At 40.4% G+C, this 16,855-nt stretch overlaps 2 protein-coding genes across 2 annotated transcripts; both read right to left on the reverse strand.

Annotated features, from left to right (window-relative positions):
• Nucleotides 1–2,965: 2,965 nt before the first annotated feature.
• LOC139652464 (E3 ubiquitin-protein ligase TRIM39-like) lies at nt 2,966–7,350 on the reverse strand. Its single transcript, XM_071529550.1, has 9 exons — nt 7,124–7,350; nt 6,510–6,903; nt 5,986–6,081; nt 5,419–5,652; nt 4,942–5,089; nt 4,482–4,508; nt 4,293–4,357; nt 3,531–3,653; nt 2,966–3,334 (listed from the first exon to the last, which is right to left on the reverse strand). The coding sequence occupies exons 1-9, from the start codon at nt 7,348–7,350 to the stop codon at nt 2,966–2,968; spliced, it is 1,683 nt and encodes a 560-aa protein (XP_071385651.1).
• Nucleotides 7,351–9,728: 2,378 nt separating this feature from the next.
• On the reverse strand, nt 9,729–16,372 carry LOC139652474 (E3 ubiquitin-protein ligase TRIM39-like). Its single transcript, XM_071529562.1, has 9 exons — nt 16,146–16,372; nt 15,612–15,948; nt 15,196–15,291; nt 14,636–14,869; nt 13,856–14,003; nt 13,472–13,498; nt 13,288–13,352; nt 12,376–12,498; nt 9,729–11,743 (listed from the first exon to the last, which is right to left on the reverse strand). The coding sequence occupies exons 1-9, from the start codon at nt 16,370–16,372 to the stop codon at nt 11,330–11,332; spliced, it is 1,671 nt and encodes a 556-aa protein (XP_071385663.1). The 3' UTR covers nt 9,729–11,329.
• Nucleotides 16,373–16,855: the final 483 nt, after the last annotated feature.

The following is a 16,855-nucleotide window of genomic DNA, read 5'->3' on the forward strand; positions in this document are numbered from 1 at the left end:
TTCTCTAGCTCTCTTTGAACAAATATTTTAACCATTACAGGTAACCATTAGTAAGGACTGCACTGCTCAAAGCCACAGCGACAATAGATGCATGTGACAATAGATGCAAGAAATATTTGTGTGTCCCGACAACGATCACGATATGATAGGAAAGTTTTTGGTAAAGACATACAGACGTGTTCCTCTACACCGCAAAACACATCGCCCCTGACCTCTCCTAACCCTTTATAAAGACCTGAAAACAGAAAACTAACAAAATGAAGAGGAAAATAATGATGATGATGATGATGGTGATGGTGATGAAGAAGAAGAAGATGAGGTAATGCTTTGGCCGGGCGGAGGCCGGGGTTAGCGGTGCCAGCTGGACTCAGGAGGGGGGACAGAGGACCATCGCAATCCCACCGCCGAGAAGCCATCTGTGGGTAAACACTCCCACTCCCACCCCCCCACCCCCCCCACCCCCCAAACCTCTCCGGTTTAATCCATGTCACTGTGCTTGCATTCCTTCACATACACACACACACACACACACACAAACACACTATGAAGACACCTGCACCCATATCACAAAGTTCCCTAGCCTTATCTGAGAGGCAATCAGCGATATCAATAACCAACTGCCAAAAGCAATAAACAACTGACTTTTCATCACTTGAGGAATGTATTGACTTTTATTAAATACTAAAACCTCTATTTTGTAACGTTGCTGACAATAAAACTAAGAGAAATCAGTAGCCATTTTTGAGGAAATCATTTTGGAGAGTGTAATTATTTCCTGAATGCATACAATTCGTGCCTTAGCTTAAAAACACACATAATAGTATAGAGTACAAAAATATTCAATAAATGACCCTTGCAACATTCATACAATGTTATAAATTATACAAAAATTATGAGAAAAGTGAAAAACACTTACCTCCTCTCTAAGTGTTGGCTATACCTTGACATACAATAATTTGCTTGCTTCAGTAAAGTTAGCGCATCCCAAGAGCCAGATTCCCCCTTGTCTACTGCTTTATCTCTGTTCCTCTGCTCTCTCTCTCTCCCTCTCTCTCTCTCTCTCTCCCTCTCTCTCTGTTCCAGGGAACCCCTCTGTTCGAGCAGACGTTTAATCAGATCACGAGCATCACGGCCCGTCTGTTGTCACGTCTCCTCGACCCCCTACCCGTTCCCCGTCCCGTCCCGTCGTTCCTCCTCCCTTTCCCTCAAAAGACAGATTGATAGTAATTCAAAGGCTTCATCCCAAACCACTATATATCCATTCTGGGAAAAAACAAAAAACATGCCACCTAAAAAGACACTCATGCCTCTAAACTGGATGCCATCATCTTTTGTCACATTGTGATGAACTTTATTGAGCATCACATTGACCTTTATAAACATTTTATTATTGTGAAAATTTAACTTCACCATAACTCACCTTCACCTTCACCATCCTCCAATCATATGCAATTGAGTATCAATGGCGTCAGATGATGGGAGTGTGTACTTCCAGCTACTTCCAGATACTAGTGTACAAAACTACAAAAATTGTCTGTGCACAAATAATATCTAAAGATACAACACCTGGGATAGAAAAAGAGACACCTGTAAAATATTGTTGTGGTGTAGATGTAAACTAGGTCACAAATAAACTGTCTTGTCCTAGTCTCTACTCTACTACTGTTAATTTTAATATGCACTGCTAACGCTAGCTACTACTTGATATGTTAGCTAGTGTGCAAATAAGGTGTTTATAACAAAAGCTATGTTAGTTGACCAGATACTTTTGTTAGCTAGCTAACAAGTTGATATTATCTAAACCCAAAATCGATCAGATGAATCACTGGGAAAGGATCAGCTCCCAGTCAAACCACACCGAAATCAACCATGTCTACTCAGTTGAGATGGCCAATATACAAAATACATTTAGAAACACAATCAGCTGCAAGCCACTGTTATCCAACAGCTGAAGACCTCCAATATGGCCACCACAGGGTGTGTTAAAGCCCTCATTATCTCTTATATATACAGAATCTGTACTTCTTCTTTTTTTCCAATGAAATAAAATGAAATACATTTTATTTTTTATTATAAATAAATGTGGTCCTATTAGTGCTAATAAGGTACATGCCTGTACATTTCACCAGGGATAAAAATGGCATATCTCACATATTAAACACACATAAGATGATGGAGATATAATGGAGAATAAGATTTGTCCTTCTTTTCAAAAGTGTATGGAGAAATCAATTAAAAACATTTAGCAAGAAAAGAAAAGAAAAGAAAAAACTTAAACATGGCTAATTCTTTGAAGAAATATCCTGCTCTGACAACAGCAGCAGAAGTGCCATTAAATCAAGTAAATTGGCTCAACAGTCAAACCATTTTTAACTACATCAACTACAGCATAACTGTTTCAGTATGTAATAGGGAATTGCTGAAAAATAACATGCATGCTCAACAAACCATCCCAGATATATAAAAAAAAAAATAATAATAATTACAGCTGTCTTTTCGGCTATGGAAATTTCCACCTAACTAGCTCCAAAGTTCGAAAAAAAACTTTTCTCCATACAGTACGACAGTGTCACTTCCATATTCTGTATCTGCTCGTTCCAGTGCTTCATTGAAGCTACAGCTGCTTATACTGAGAGAAATATTTAAATCCATGACGCCTTTTTTATGGCTGCACCATTACATCAAATGGAACAAATCTAGATGTTTGTACACAAACTTTATGCACATGTCCCTGTAACTCAGCATGATCTGGTACCTTTGGAAACCTTGGGATCTTGACTAGAATTTAAAATAAAGTTCTTCGGGTTTGAACAAAGCTTGACCACACAACATGAGTTTGTAATTATGGACCCACCGGTACATTTAAGTCCCAGAATGCAACCATAAGAATATAAAAGTAGGTATTTTAGTCCTTGTTCAAGAATGAATCTTAACTGTCCTCAGCGAGAATATCCTGTCTAAGTCCTCACATGACCCCTCCCTCGACAGGACAGATAACCAATGGGGCGATGTTCTTCCCATTGTCATGGACGCAGGGGTTCAAGTACGGGTAGAGGGCCTCGGTGAAGACACACCCACTGTAAGTATAAATATGAGTCTTTGCTTTCTCGTCGTAGAAAGAGACCACCCCTTCCTCGTAATCCAGGAACACGCCCACCTTCTGGGGGTTGTCCCTAAGGTGGAGGGAGACGGAGGGGCCGGCACAGGCGCTGAGGCTGCCGCCTTTCCGCCGGCAGATCGCCCAGTAACCGCTGTCCGGCCGCACCGTGATGCTCCCCTTCCTGTTGATGGACTCCCTGGCCACTCCCAGGTCCCAGTCTGTTTTATCCCCAACCTGAAACACAATGTGCAAGGTACAGAATTAGTTTTCTGGGAGCAGAAAAGAGTCAGTAGCCACTGGTTATTCAGTTTCAACCCCAGTTCTGAGTGTTTGCTCTCTTGTAGTACTATTATATATGCATCACTCTTAACAACCTTTAAGAACCATTAGTTTCAGATTCAAGTGTACTAAAGTTATCCCGAGCTCCTACCTGTACCACCCAGTAGCGTCTACCGGTGCTGAAGCTTTGTTTCCCCAAAACACAGACACAGGAGTCGAACCTCCGGGGGTCGGCAGGGACCGGGACCTTGTTCTGCTGGTAGCTGAGCCTCACCTGTGGGTTGCCATCATCATCACCATCAACTGTTCATCATCAACATTAGAATTCTCATCACCATCATTGTCATTAATATTGTCATCTCTGCCAACTGTTTGCTGTTATTGTCATCATCTGTCCAGTCTCCCAATTATCCGATCATTGCGCTTCCCACTTGGGTGTGTCAACAACTACACACCTCTTCATCTCGCTTCGCTCACCTTTTCACAGCCCACCACTTCTCAATTCTCATGCTACAGTAAGTCCCATCAATATCACACCCCCACTCTCCTCTACTACAATCAAATTCAGTTGAGTGGTGGATGTTTCAACACAACCTTGAATGAATTTTGAGGACTGACTTCACTTCCAAATATGCAATTTTGCCATACGTTACAGCAGTGATTCTCAGTCTTCTTCATATCAAGGACCACAGACCCCCATTTGATGAGATTTTGTCTCTTGGACCCAAATCTGAGAATATTTTTATTGTTAGATATGATTTTGTCCAGAATTCCATGACTAGAACCACTGCCTTACAGAATGACAGTCTTGAATGTGAGAGACTCAAACGGTGGTTTCCAATTAAAGTGCAGAATACACTTTACTTCGCTTCACAGTTCAGTTCACAGTTCAGACAGTGATCTTCTGTCATACCTGCTTTCTGTCTGGGGACAGAACCAGCCAGGCTGCAGCGGTCACAGGATCCAGAGTCACATCCACTGGAGAGACAGAGGGATAGAGGAAGTGAATGAGAAGGTAATGATTAGGGGCATTGATCATTGAGATGATTTAAGTGAGCTGGCTGAATTAGACAATGGAGGTACTGTATATTCACACACTTACCTGCATATTGATTAGTCCTGGTCACTTCTACAAAAGAGCAGAAGAAGGGGTTTTGTCACGTGTACATTTTCCAACATGGATTTTGACAATCTGCTGTATCTTTGCTTGTTTTGTGGAACAACTGGCTAATGAAATACTTATTCTTATTCTTACTCGACGGTGTTTGCAGGAACATTTGTAAAAATAGGCCTTGACAAAAGGCAGTGGGCTATTTCATGTTGAATAAATTATTATTGTCCATAGTGTCCATAGTTAAAAAATTATGATTTCAGGACCAAATGAGTCACGTTACTTAATTGTAACATCTATACTTGTTTGTTGGTATGGTATGGTATTGTTTGGTATGCTGTTTTTTTATTTAGCTAAATACAGTTTCAGTTTAATCAACACAACTAACGCTTTGAAGACACTGACCCTGTGCAGGCAATACAACAACAACAGCACAACAGAAGATACTGACCTTCTACAGACAGTTTCTTCTCAAGTTCTTGGCAGATGCCCACCAGCTTGGAGACAGTTCTCCTCACTGTGCCCACACTAGTGTTTGAATGGACACTGACCTCAGACCAGTCCTTGGAGGATGGGGGAGTACTGAGAAATGGGAAGCTCTAAAACAGGGAAGAAGATGGCACATGTTGCTCATAAATACGTTTGATTTTAAAAGGGATTCTAAGCTAGCTTGAATCCATAAATTACTTATTTTTTCACTTGTTGTGAGAGTGTGACCAACAGTGGCTGTAAAAGCTGGTTGCGTTTCTAAACTTACAACATTTCCTTCAGCACAGAATTGAATAAACATGGTAAATTTCTGTGCTGTTGACTGACTTCTGAGCCAATTTGCTTGCAGTATAGTGGCTCATTGCTAAATTAGCTAGCTGGCTAGTTACAGTACAGTTACAGTACAAGTTGACTAGACTTTGTGGTAACCCTGTCTAACCTGTAGGAGGTGGAGATGGTTCTCGGTGTGCTCCAGGTGCTTCAGCTCACTACTTCTCCTCTGGAGTTCACTGATTTCTTGCTCCAGCTGGTTGAGGAGCCCCTCAGCTCTCCTCTCAGCTGCTTTCTGTTTCTCCTTGATCTCCTCAATGAGCCCAGCCTGGTGTCTCTCAATGGCGCTTATCAACATGCTGAAGACCTGAATGCTGCCCTCTATCTCTCTCTCAGTGCTTTTCTGGCAAATTGAAACAAATGAATGCGTAAATTAACGAAACAGTATCGAAATGTAAAAAAGTGGTAACTCTCACCCGAGAAAGTTAAACATGAGATGTGAGAAGAGGTATTACTTCAGTCAGAACAGTTGAGCTTCAGCCCTCTCACATATCTTTATTATTTATTTAGACAGTGGGAAAGTATAGAGAGAGACAGAGTAGGGTAGACACAGCAGTGAGCCTGGCGGGATGCTATCCTAAGCCAGTAGGAGGTGGACAAACTTAACGAATCAACTATTTCTGGGCACATCAGTGTTCCTGTTTCTAGGTAATAAATACTACAGTGCAAAACTTACTTTGCTCAGCTCCAGTGAATGTTTGATCTCCTCCATCTTTCTCAATCTGGACTTGATCATCTGTTGAAACTCTGTCTCTGTCTTCTTCAACTGAGACTGTGGAGGTCAAAAACAGGACTGTACATGCCTAACAGCTCTATTGATTGTAATGAAGGCATGTAGCCTACATTATAATGCATGGAAAAAAGCAATAGCTCAAACGAAAGCTCTCTCAACTTAATCAGGGAAACAATACGTTGATTGGTTGATCTATTGGTTGGATTCATTTGCTCAATTACAGTCCAATTGACTAACAAATATACACAATTATAACTTTCTGGGTGACATGATAAAATCACATGAATTAACATATTTCCATTGTGATCCTTAAATTGTTTGGCAGGAAAGCAGTCAGAAAATAAATACCAATACTCTCAGCAGCATATGCACAAATATGATAAAATTAACACATTATTAGGTGTGAGCTCAGTTTAAGGGACATGAAATAAATGAAATTATCAATGAAATAAACATCTCTTCCTCACCTTGATCCTCTTGCTCTCCTCCTCCATAGGGACAGGCTTGTGGTCCTTGTGGTCTCTGTAGATGCAAGTTATACACAGCGGAGTCTGGTCTTTCTTGCAGAACATCTCCAGGCGCTTGTTGTGTTTTCTGCAGAGGTTTCGGATGGTGAAGGTGGCCGGATCCGTCACCCTGTGTCCCTTTAGGGCCGTCTCCCTCTGATGAGGTATCAGGTGGTTTTCACAGTAAGACGCCTGGCAAACCAGGCATGACTTCACTGCTGTTAGCTTGTTCCCATGGCAGATGTCACAGGGAACTTCATCGGCCCCAATACGCTGCCCTGAGGAACACTTCTCGGTCCCTGGCGACACCACAGTATTGACATCCTCCCCCCGATGTGGCTTTCCCTTCAGAGACCTTTTGATTTAATTCAGTTCAGTTTAATTTGAGTCAAATTCACTTCACTTCGATTCAGTTCCACTAAATTCAATTAAATTATTGTCCCCCAAAGGGTATTTAGTTTGATTTCGTTTGCAAACATTTGAATTAACTAAGTTAAAGACAGTTAAAAAAGCAATATTCAGTTTAAAACTTAAAAAATCCTACATATAATCTAGAAATAATATCATCAATGGACCTTCTAAAGTGTTCAGTGATGTCAGCGAGGCCCCGGTTGATCCTGAGCTCTGGACGGTTTTTGAAGGTCTCTTTGCACAGCGGGCACTCCGCCGTACACCTCATATCCCAGTAGCCTTTGATGCAGCCCAGGCAAAGATTGTGGCCACATGGGATGGAGACGGGGTCGGTGAAGATGTCCAGACATATGCAGCACTGAAACTGCTCCACAGACAGCATAGAGGCCATGTTTCTAACTAGAAAAAAACATTATTTTACTCATACATACATACATCACTATGTGAAATTGTTGTATGTTGTACACTGTACACATCTTGTATATATGAAGAGTTTTGCTCCAAAAGGAGGTATCCAACATTTTAAAATGGTAAAACAATCATTGCAAAATGATTGATAGCATACAATTAAAACAAAATATAGTTTTCAAAAGATTAGTAATTTTGTTGACAAAATGATCACAGTGTCGATAGGGGCCTTGAAATACCCATGTGGGATGAACCCTAGTTCAAGTGTTGGTTTCATTTCTTGCCAAAGCCATTCACCTATATCTAAAAACCTATAAACCTGACAGCTGAAACTGAAAGCATGTGCTGTATTATAAATTCCAGGCCCCGCTAAACTGGAGCAGTGGATTGCAGTCATGCCATAGAGTATGCAGGTTTTCCTCCTAACCACATTACAGCACTACAGTAGCTGATTTCACCCATCAGCATCTATTCAAATAGAGAGGGGAGCTTATCAGTGAAATCATCTGGTGTAGTGTTAAATTGGACTAAAAACCTGCCGACTCCTGGGTTGTGATGGCAAGCAACTGAAAACCACTGACCTACTGTAGCACAAAGCAATGTTGCCACTCAGGAGAAGACAGAGAGGTGATTCGGGAAATAGAGCAGAAAGGTATTGAAACTTATGAGCAATTAGATTTATAAGAAATGAAAGGAAAGTGTGAGAATGTGGCCTTCTGCCCTGGATAAAAAAGGTCCTTCAGTTTTGGTGCATTTTCCTGGAACACCTTGAAACATACAGATTTATCTGGCCATGTAGCTTGGTTCATAAAGAAGTTGATGACTGTCAGATATTTGTCAATATTTAAAAATTCACATAATGACATCATACCTTTTGGTAACCCTTTAAAATACAGACCATTAATTCTGCAGTAATGACCTGAAATAACAGTAATATCCAAGTAAAAAAGATGCAATAACTAGTTATAGCATTAGAATGACTGCTAATTATGAAGTAATTGTATTGTACCAATGAGTAGAAAGTGGTATATACACTCCCCATTGCTTAATAATTACACAGCAGTGACTGGTAATTTCTAGGTAATGGAAAAGACTAGATGCTACAAGGAGTATTATATTATATTATAGTGGCTGGTTAGTGACCGCTGTTTCCATGAAAAATCGTATTAGTAGTAGTAGTAGTAGTAGTAGTAGTAGTAGTAGTAGTAATAATCTTAAAAATGGGGTAGTTTTCCAATATGACTGCCTGTTGTAACTTTATTGCTGTCGGTGTTATATACTTCTTAATAGCTAATAGCAACTAGTCATCACAAAACAATTACTGGTTTAACTTGTATATTACTTTGTAATTACCAGTCATTCTAAAGCTGTATCTAGTTATTACATCTATTTTACTTGGACACTACTTAGTTATTTCCAGCCTGTAATAAATGGTTACCCATGTCATCTGTTTTACCAGTTTTGTCCTCTTTGTGCATGTTCCTTACTTAAAACATTGTTGACCACAAGATGCACAATTCACTGAATGATGTTTTTCAAGCCATCAGCAGCAGTCAGTCTGCATTTCTTCAAACAGAAATTACTGATATCATGATGCACACATTCCTTCTTGCTACAGATGCTGTCTAATATCAATGATTTCTTACCTGTGTGGGTTGACAGACTGATACCCCTGAGTGTCTTCAATAGATGTGAAGCTGGCAGGTGTATAAGTAGGCAGCAAACATGAATTTCTGGGGAAGGGTTTGGCCACGTCTGATCAGAGTGTAGCCCCGCCCACACAGGGCAATGCTTTCATTTCCACAGAATATAGCAGGTATATCTGGTCCTCCTGCTTATAACGTATGGCGTAAATGCAGAGGTAAGACAGAGTGAATTACCAGTTGGCATTAATCCCAAATCACATTTAAAAACACATTGTGGAGTTCAAGTATACATAGATATATAGTTGAATAGTGCACGTTTTCCCCAACACATACACATTTATTTCACAACACACACAAATTGTACATCCCTATCCATGCATGTATATATACTGTATATGTATATATATATATATGTGTGTACTGACATGTATTTATGCATTCACCTATCATAAATATGCATACAAATACTTATACATACAAATATATACTGTAGCAGCACACATATACATACACATACATATATCTGTTGTCACCTGTGTTGATCACAGTCCAGGTGTAAAGGAGTCTCTTCCTTATTCTCTTCCAGTTAACACAAAGGAAAGCTCTCTGCCAAAAACAACAAAGTCACGTGTAGCTTCACGGTGGAGTACCAGGAAACAACAACACCAGGAATGCTGACATGGGTAATCAAAAGTAGGTCAGTCGAAAGCCAGTTTCCAAACCCTTTATTCTAACAAAGCAAACAGAAAAGTTAAAGAATAAAAATGTAGATCAGCTAAGGAATATACATTGCATTGAAAAAGTACCCAAAATGTGATTTGGTCCCATGATTGTGTCAGGGAAATCTGGCTTTACTTTGAGAATATGATCTCATGTAATTAATGAACACAATGGAATATTTCAGCTTGTGTATTTGAGCTGATGAAAAACAAAGTGGATAAATGTTTTGAAAAATGTTACAAACACTTGACATTTTAGACACAAACACTTAAATATTTCTAAATATGAAATAGTTAATTCATCGGGTTAAAAGTGATTTATCTTGTCTGCAGCCACTCTATACAGTAACTATATTTTTCTATATTCTATATCTATACAGTATATATATCTATATTTTAGCATACTGGCTAATTCTCCATTGAGAAGCCCTGAAGGACAGCTGTATTTTGGTGATACTTTCATTTCATTTTTAATCAAGTAATCCTTGATTAACCAAACCATGCAAACAATTTAAAACCTGTTTTGCAAAGTTAATCTTGGAGAAATATAGTTGACAAAGACACTTTCCTTCAACTGAAGAAGAGAAAACAAGGTCACGTGAAACAAAGATTCATAAAAGTGTGAAGGTGCAATTTGTAAAGGGGCATTACAAATAAAGTTTGTTCATATTCTTATACTGACTGTTGCTCTTATTTGTATTGTATGTTGGTTATTACAATTGGTTAAAAGCATTTCTCAATAGTGAGTTCACTTTTCCAAAACTCTTCACACAGTTAGCACAATAGCAATAGCACTCTTTGTGGACCAAACTGTGAAGGATTTTTCATTGCTTTGACACAAAATGCATTCAATGACCACAATTTCCAATTAATTTCTTATTCAAACTCAGCCACCAGCAAAACTGTATATATCTACAGCCCATTTTGCAAATGTTTACATACTCTTTTGAAACTGGGAAATTCAAGTTCAAAACCTAACATACAAAATTCAAGTGGACAGCTTGACTTGTGGTGATTTTTTTTAAACTGTATACTACATACATTTTACTGTATTACAGTATTGGATTCTGTAAGAGGTGGAGGAGATTCACGACTGTATACTCGCAACCGTTTTTTCAAAATCCACTGGCTGTAGTGAAGATTTGCTCTAAATAATGGCATCAGTATCTGTCTTTTTCACTCAATGTGTGATAGTTGGCTTCAGGAGACTTGGATTATGCTGTAAGAGCTGAATGGAGTAATTTTATGGATACAGAACTCTAAAGATCGGCCCCTAACGACTTCAGTTTTTTTGGAGAACGCTGCTACGAAGTTGTGCTTGGAAGCTCCGGGATTGTTTTATGGACTAACGAATTCAGCAGTTTCAACCGGCATGGGGGTGAGTAGATAATGACTGAATTTTCATTTTTGGGTGAACTATTCCTTTAAGAACTTATAAGAATAGTAAGAAGCCTAATTTATATGTGCACCCCATAAAAAACAACATCAGTATATCTAAAGATTACTGGCATTACTTTCTTATGATCTCTTATCTCAAGAGCTTAACTTAAGAGTTAAGAAATGTACATGGACTTTGAATGTCTCTTTCCATTTGCCCTTAAAGGAGTGCGCCCTGTACATCCTGTTCAAGCTCTGCCAACTCTCTTACCACCCCTTCTTCAACAGGACAGATAACCAATGGGGCGGTGTTCTTCCCGTTGTCATGGAGACAGGGGTTTAAGTACGGGTAGAGGGCCTCGGTGAAGACACACCCACTGTAAGTATAAATATGAGTCTTTGCGTTCTCGTCGTAGAAAGAGACCACCCCTTCCTCGTAGTCCAGGAACACGCCCACCTTCTGGGGGTTGTCCCTAAGGTGGAGGCAGACGGAGGGGCCGGCACAGGCGCTGAGGCTGCCGCCTTTCCGCCGGCAGATCGCCCAGTAACCGCTGTCCGGCCGCACCGTGATGCTCCCCTTCCTGTTGATGGACTCCCTGGCCACTCCCAGGTCCCAGTCTGTTTTATCCCCAACCTGAAACACAATGTGCAGCATACAGAATTAGATAGGCAAGCATGTAATCCAGTTTGGTAACTGCAGAGAAAGAGCTCCAGTCTAAGGGTGCAGTCGCAATTACAGTTTGCTTTCTTTGGTTCGAACCACAGTTGACTTTGTTGCATTTTTGTATTTGGTTAATTTAGGTTCACACTTCCCAATTATAAGCAAACCAGGGCTTGTAAACAAAAGTCACATGGACTCAAAGTAGCTCATTTATAGGACAGTTTGGGCAACCTGTCGTCTTGCCAGGTTAGAGATTTTGTTGGCAGGTGGGAATCAAATCTGATTCCCTGCACCTTTAGCTAAGCATGATGAGCATCCTTATATATAACTTTGGGTTTTGTGGTTGTTTCATGTAATTGGTTCGGACTATGTTCTCACTCCTAATAAACCACACTGCAGTTTGCTTGGAAGAGGGCCGACTACCCTATTTTGGTCTTCTTGTGGTTATTTGGTTCACACCTTAGTTTGAATGCCATTGTTCTCACCTTCCCTAACAAACTGAACTAAAGGAGTAAACATTCAGTTCATATAAACTGCTGTATTGAAACGAACGTAAAACTGCTGGTCACAATTAAACAAACTTGAAGAGTTTGATTTAAGTGTACCTGTACCACCCAGTAGCGTCTTCCAGTGGTGAAACCTTGTTTCCCCAGAATGGAGACACAGGAATCAAACCTCCGGGGGTCGTCAGGAAGCGGGACTGGGTTCCGCTGGGTGCTGAGCTTCACCTGTGGATTATCATCATCATCATCATCAACAACATCAACAGCAGCTATTCATCACGGACATACTTATCACTGTCATAATCATCTTCATTATCGTTATCACCTGTCCACCCTCACAATCTTGTAGCACTTTTGAGGTCTGACTTTATGTGTCTGAGCAAACGTACAGATTCAGTACAGCCCCATTTTGCATTTGTGGCGATGGCATATGGCTTTGCAATTGTGTCAAATCTCGTAGCAACCACGGAATCATGGAGGTACATCTGAGAATAGGATGTGCGCAAATGTCTAAATATACAATGACCCAGCAAGAAAAACATACTTGACCAAGCACAGATCCTGTACAGACCCATGGCACACATGGTAAATTCAATTCAATTCAATTCAATGCAAGCACTGTGACACGGTTATCTGTTAAATTACCTAATTCCACCAGCATAAGGCTACTTAAATACCACAAGATAGTAACGTTACCTACCGTTAAAGTTTGTAGGGCGGCAGAAGACGAGTCATCAAATTACTGTTTACAAATCCCGTTACTAACACAGGCCAGTTATAATAATAGGCCCTTTTCAATAATACAAATTATACTTTGTTTTACGAATTATATACTGTTGAATAAAGAACAGAGTTGAGTTCTACAAAACCTTTACCACACCATGACGAAGTTTCATAGCACCCAGGCATCGAGGAGTAAAGTTTGATGATCATTGACCTTCAGTAAAAGTGTTGTGTTCCATTTCACCACACAACACTATCTTGAAGAACCGATAGTTTCATCATCTGCCATACCTGCTTTCCGTCTCGTGACAGAACCAGCCAGGCTGCAGCGGTCGCAGGATCCAGAGTCACATCCACTGGAGAGGCAGAGGGACAGTAGGAGTGAATGAGAAGGTAATGATTCGGGACAATGATCCATTTAATTGAGTTGACTGAAGTATACTATGGAGGCATGTTGATACACTCACATACATACCTGCATATTGATTTGTCCTGTTCACTTCTGCAAAAGGCCAGAAGAAATGTTTTTGTCACTTTACTTGTCCGTCTTTGCTTGTTTCATGGAACAACTAGCTAATGAAATTCCTATTCTTATTACAGTCCTTCAGGAACATTTGTAAAAATTACCCTTGATGGCTGTTTTATATATCATGGTGAATAATGTATTTTTCAGGTCTGTGCGTATTGTTAAATATGTTCTGTTGGGTGTAGCAATAAGCATTTTTTCATTGACAAGTGATTTCAGGACCACAATGGAAATGAGTCATGTGACTTAACTGTTACATCCTGACATCCTTCCATCAACACAAATAGCTAGTAATCCTGCACAGGCATTACAATTACAACTGAAGATACTGACCTTCTACAGACAGTTTCTTCTCAAGTTCTTGGCAGACGTCCACCAGCTTAGAGACAGCTCTTCTTACTGTGCCTGTGCAAATGTTTGCATAGACATGGACCTCAGACCAGTCCTTGGTGGATGGGGGCGCATTGAGAGAAGGGAAGCTCTAAAACAGGGAAGAAGATGGCGCACATTGCTCATGAATGCATCTGAATTTCATTCTAACACTTTATGGATTGCAGGGCAAAGGGTAAAGGTTTAGGCGGTGTTCATATGAGACATTTGGCCTTCGTCAAATTCACCGACAAGCATTGAAACCAACTAGATTGCTTTGTTGTGGCTGTGTTTAGATTAGATTAGGTGGCTATAGCGAATGTCCCTGCCTGTCTGATGTTCTTGTAGATTTATGACGTTGTAGCCTGATGTCCTCTCACTGTTGTGGGTCAGTACATCATTCTTCTGATCTGAACTGGGCTTCTATATGAATGCTGGAACATTAAATCTTGCGCATTGGTAAATAACTTAGCCTGGATCCAAAAATCAATTGCTCATTTTTGTTTTCACTTGTTTCCCATGTGACCATTTGAATGCCACAATTCATGGGACTGGCTTGCCAGGTTCTGCTTTCCTGCTTTCTTGATCGATAATATTTCAATCCTCAGCCTAGGTTGATCCTGATCAATCCGTGTTTTCCCAACACTGGGGAAACGTGTCTTGAGAAAGATTGGTAAACTGAAATGTTGACACAATAAGTTGGCATGGGCGACTTTGTCTGTGTGAGACTTTCTGGTGTCTAACCTGTAGGAGGTGGAGATGGTTCTCGGTGTGCTCCAGGTGCTTCAGCTCACCGCTTCTCCTCTGGAGTTCACTGATTTCCTGGCCCAGCTGGTTGAGGAGCCCCTCAGCTCTCCTCTCAGCTGCTTTCTGCTTCTCTTCAATCTCCTCAATGAGCCCAGCCTGGTTTCTCTCAATGGCGCTTACCAACATGCTGAAGACCTGAACGCTGGCCTGTATCTCTCTCTCAGTGCTTTTCTGACAAAATAAATTGAAATGAATCAATATTTAACAAAAAATATTGGAATGTAAAAAAAGTGGTAGCCCTCACCTGAGAAAGTTACATATGACACTTTTCACTTTTTCTCAAAATAATCAAGTTAGTTACATGACTGACAGCATGTTATGGCCTTGAATCCAGAGCCCCTGCCACAATGATCAATTATGAATTATTAATGATTAGTGAAATCATAAGTAGGAGCCCTAACATCAACTTTTGTTTAGTATATTTACTCTTCACAACTATTTCTGGGCACATCAGTGTCCCTGTTTATAAATGATAAATACGACAATGCAAAACGTACTTTGCTCAGCTCCACTGTGTATTTGATCTCTTTCATCTTTCTCAGTCTGGCCTGGATCATCTGTTGAAACTCTGTCTCTGTCTTCTTCAGCTGGGTCTGTGGAGGTCAAACACAGGAATTGCACTTGCATTCAGCTCGGTTGGCTTAATCAGGGAAATGATACATTGATTGACTGACTGGCTGGTTGACTTTATTTCTAAATTAAAATCCCGTACATCAACAAGCATATAGCATTATAACTATCAAGATGACACAATGAAATCACTTGACTTATTCCTATTATGGTCCTAAATCATCTGGCAGGCAAGCAGGCAGAATATACTTAACAGTATACCTAAATATGATAAAATAAATGGAGAGAGCTCAGTTTAGGGGGCAGGATAAGATCATAAATCAAGTAAACCTCTCTTCCTTACCTTGATCCTCTTGCTCTCCTTGTCCATAGGGACAGTCTTGTGGTCCTTGTGATCCGTCTCTGTGCATTTCACACACAACGGAGTCTGGTCTTTCTTGCAGAACATCTCCAGGGGCTTGTTGTGTTTTCTGCAGAGGTTTCGGGTGGTGAAGGTGGCCGGATCCGTCACCCTGTGTCCCTTCAGGGCCGTCTCCCTCTGATGAGGTATCAGGTGGCTTTCACAGTAAGACGCCTGGCAAACCAGACATGACTTCACTGCTGTTAGCTTGTTCCCACGGCAGATGTCACAGGGAACTTCATTGGCCCCGGTATGTTTTTGCGGCTTGCCCTTCAGAGACCTTTTGATCAAAATTATTTCGGATTAATTCAAGCCAAATTTAAATAAAATGCAGTTCAAATAATTGTGCTTCAGGTGGTATTTGGTTAGATTTGGTTTGCAGTCAGCATTTCAAAGAATTAGTAGGGTTAAAAAGGAAATATTCAGATTAAAAATACAAAACCATAAAAATTATAGAAATAATAACATGAAACAGACTTTTTAAATTCCCCAGTGATTTCTCTGAGGACTCGGTTGATCCTGAGCTCTGGGCGGATCCTGAACGTCTCTTTGCACAGCGGGCACTCAGCAATATCCTTCTTATCCCAGAAGTTTTTGATGCAGACCAAGCAGAAATTGTGTCCACATGGGATGGAGACGGGGTCGTTGAAGCTGTCCAGACAGATGCAGCACTGGAACTGCTCCTCAGACAGCACGGAGGCCATGTTTCTGACCAGAAAATAACATTGTTTTACTCATACATGCGCAATATTTAAGTGAGATTCTTTTTTTTTTATAACATTGTGTACAATGCTTTCAGAAAGTATTCAACCTAAACAAAAAGCTGTAAAGCAAAGTGCTATATTTGGCTGAAAGCATCCATTGTCAACTAGAACCACGTGCCATGTGGCAATGTGCCGTGCTCATCTCCTCAGCCAGTGATCAAGCACTTTGTGAGTGCCACATTTGAATGGTAGCTAACTTTTTTCATTTGCTGATAAATACCCAAATCCTTTGTCATTGTTTTACGTCAGTGAATGAAATTGCGTTGGGAACATCATATCAACTTGATAAATCAAGCTAAAAACATGTGGACATGAGGCATAGTTAGCTGCTAGCTGCTGGGGAGCTAAATGTTTGGAAACTAAAAAAAATCCAGCCCTCACTATAGTGTGATTATCCATGTAAACATACTTTTCTACCTGTCC

This window comes from Centroberyx affinis, unplaced genomic scaffold, assembly GCF_046629955.1.
Source record: "Centroberyx affinis isolate AG114_WGS23_722 - 3 ecotype Tasmania unplaced genomic scaffold, CSIRO-AGI_Caff_v1 ptg001801l_1, whole genome shotgun sequence".
NCBI classification, from domain to species: Eukaryota; Metazoa; Chordata; class Actinopteri; order Beryciformes; family Berycidae; genus Centroberyx; species Centroberyx affinis.

Excerpts from the sequence above, each read along its gene's own strand:
- LOC139652464 (XM_071529550.1), bottom strand. The coding sequence starts at position 7,350 with ATGGCCTCTATGCTGTCTGTGGAGCAGTTTCAGTGCTGCATATGTCTG. Across the intron at positions 5,090-5,418 it reads ACCATCTCCACCTCCTACAG|AGCTTCCCATTTCTCAGTAC; the intron begins GTTAGACAGGGT and ends TCCCTGTTTTAG. Across the intron at positions 4,358-4,481 it reads CAGGACTAATCAATATGCAG|TGGATGTGACTCTGGATCCT; the intron begins GTAAGTGTGTGA and ends CTGTCTCTCCAG.
- LOC139652474 (XM_071529562.1), bottom strand. The coding sequence starts at position 16,372 with ATGGCCTCCGTGCTGTCTGAGGAGCAGTTCCAGTGCTGCATCTGTCTG. Across the intron at positions 15,292-15,611 it reads AGGAGAGCAAGAGGATCAAG|ACCCAGCTGAAGAAGACAGA; the intron begins GTAAGGAAGAGA and ends TGACCTCCACAG. Across the intron at positions 13,499-13,855 it reads GAAGAAACTGTCTGTAGAAG|AAGTGAACAGGACAAATCAA; the intron begins GTCAGTATCTTC and ends GGCCTTTTGCAG.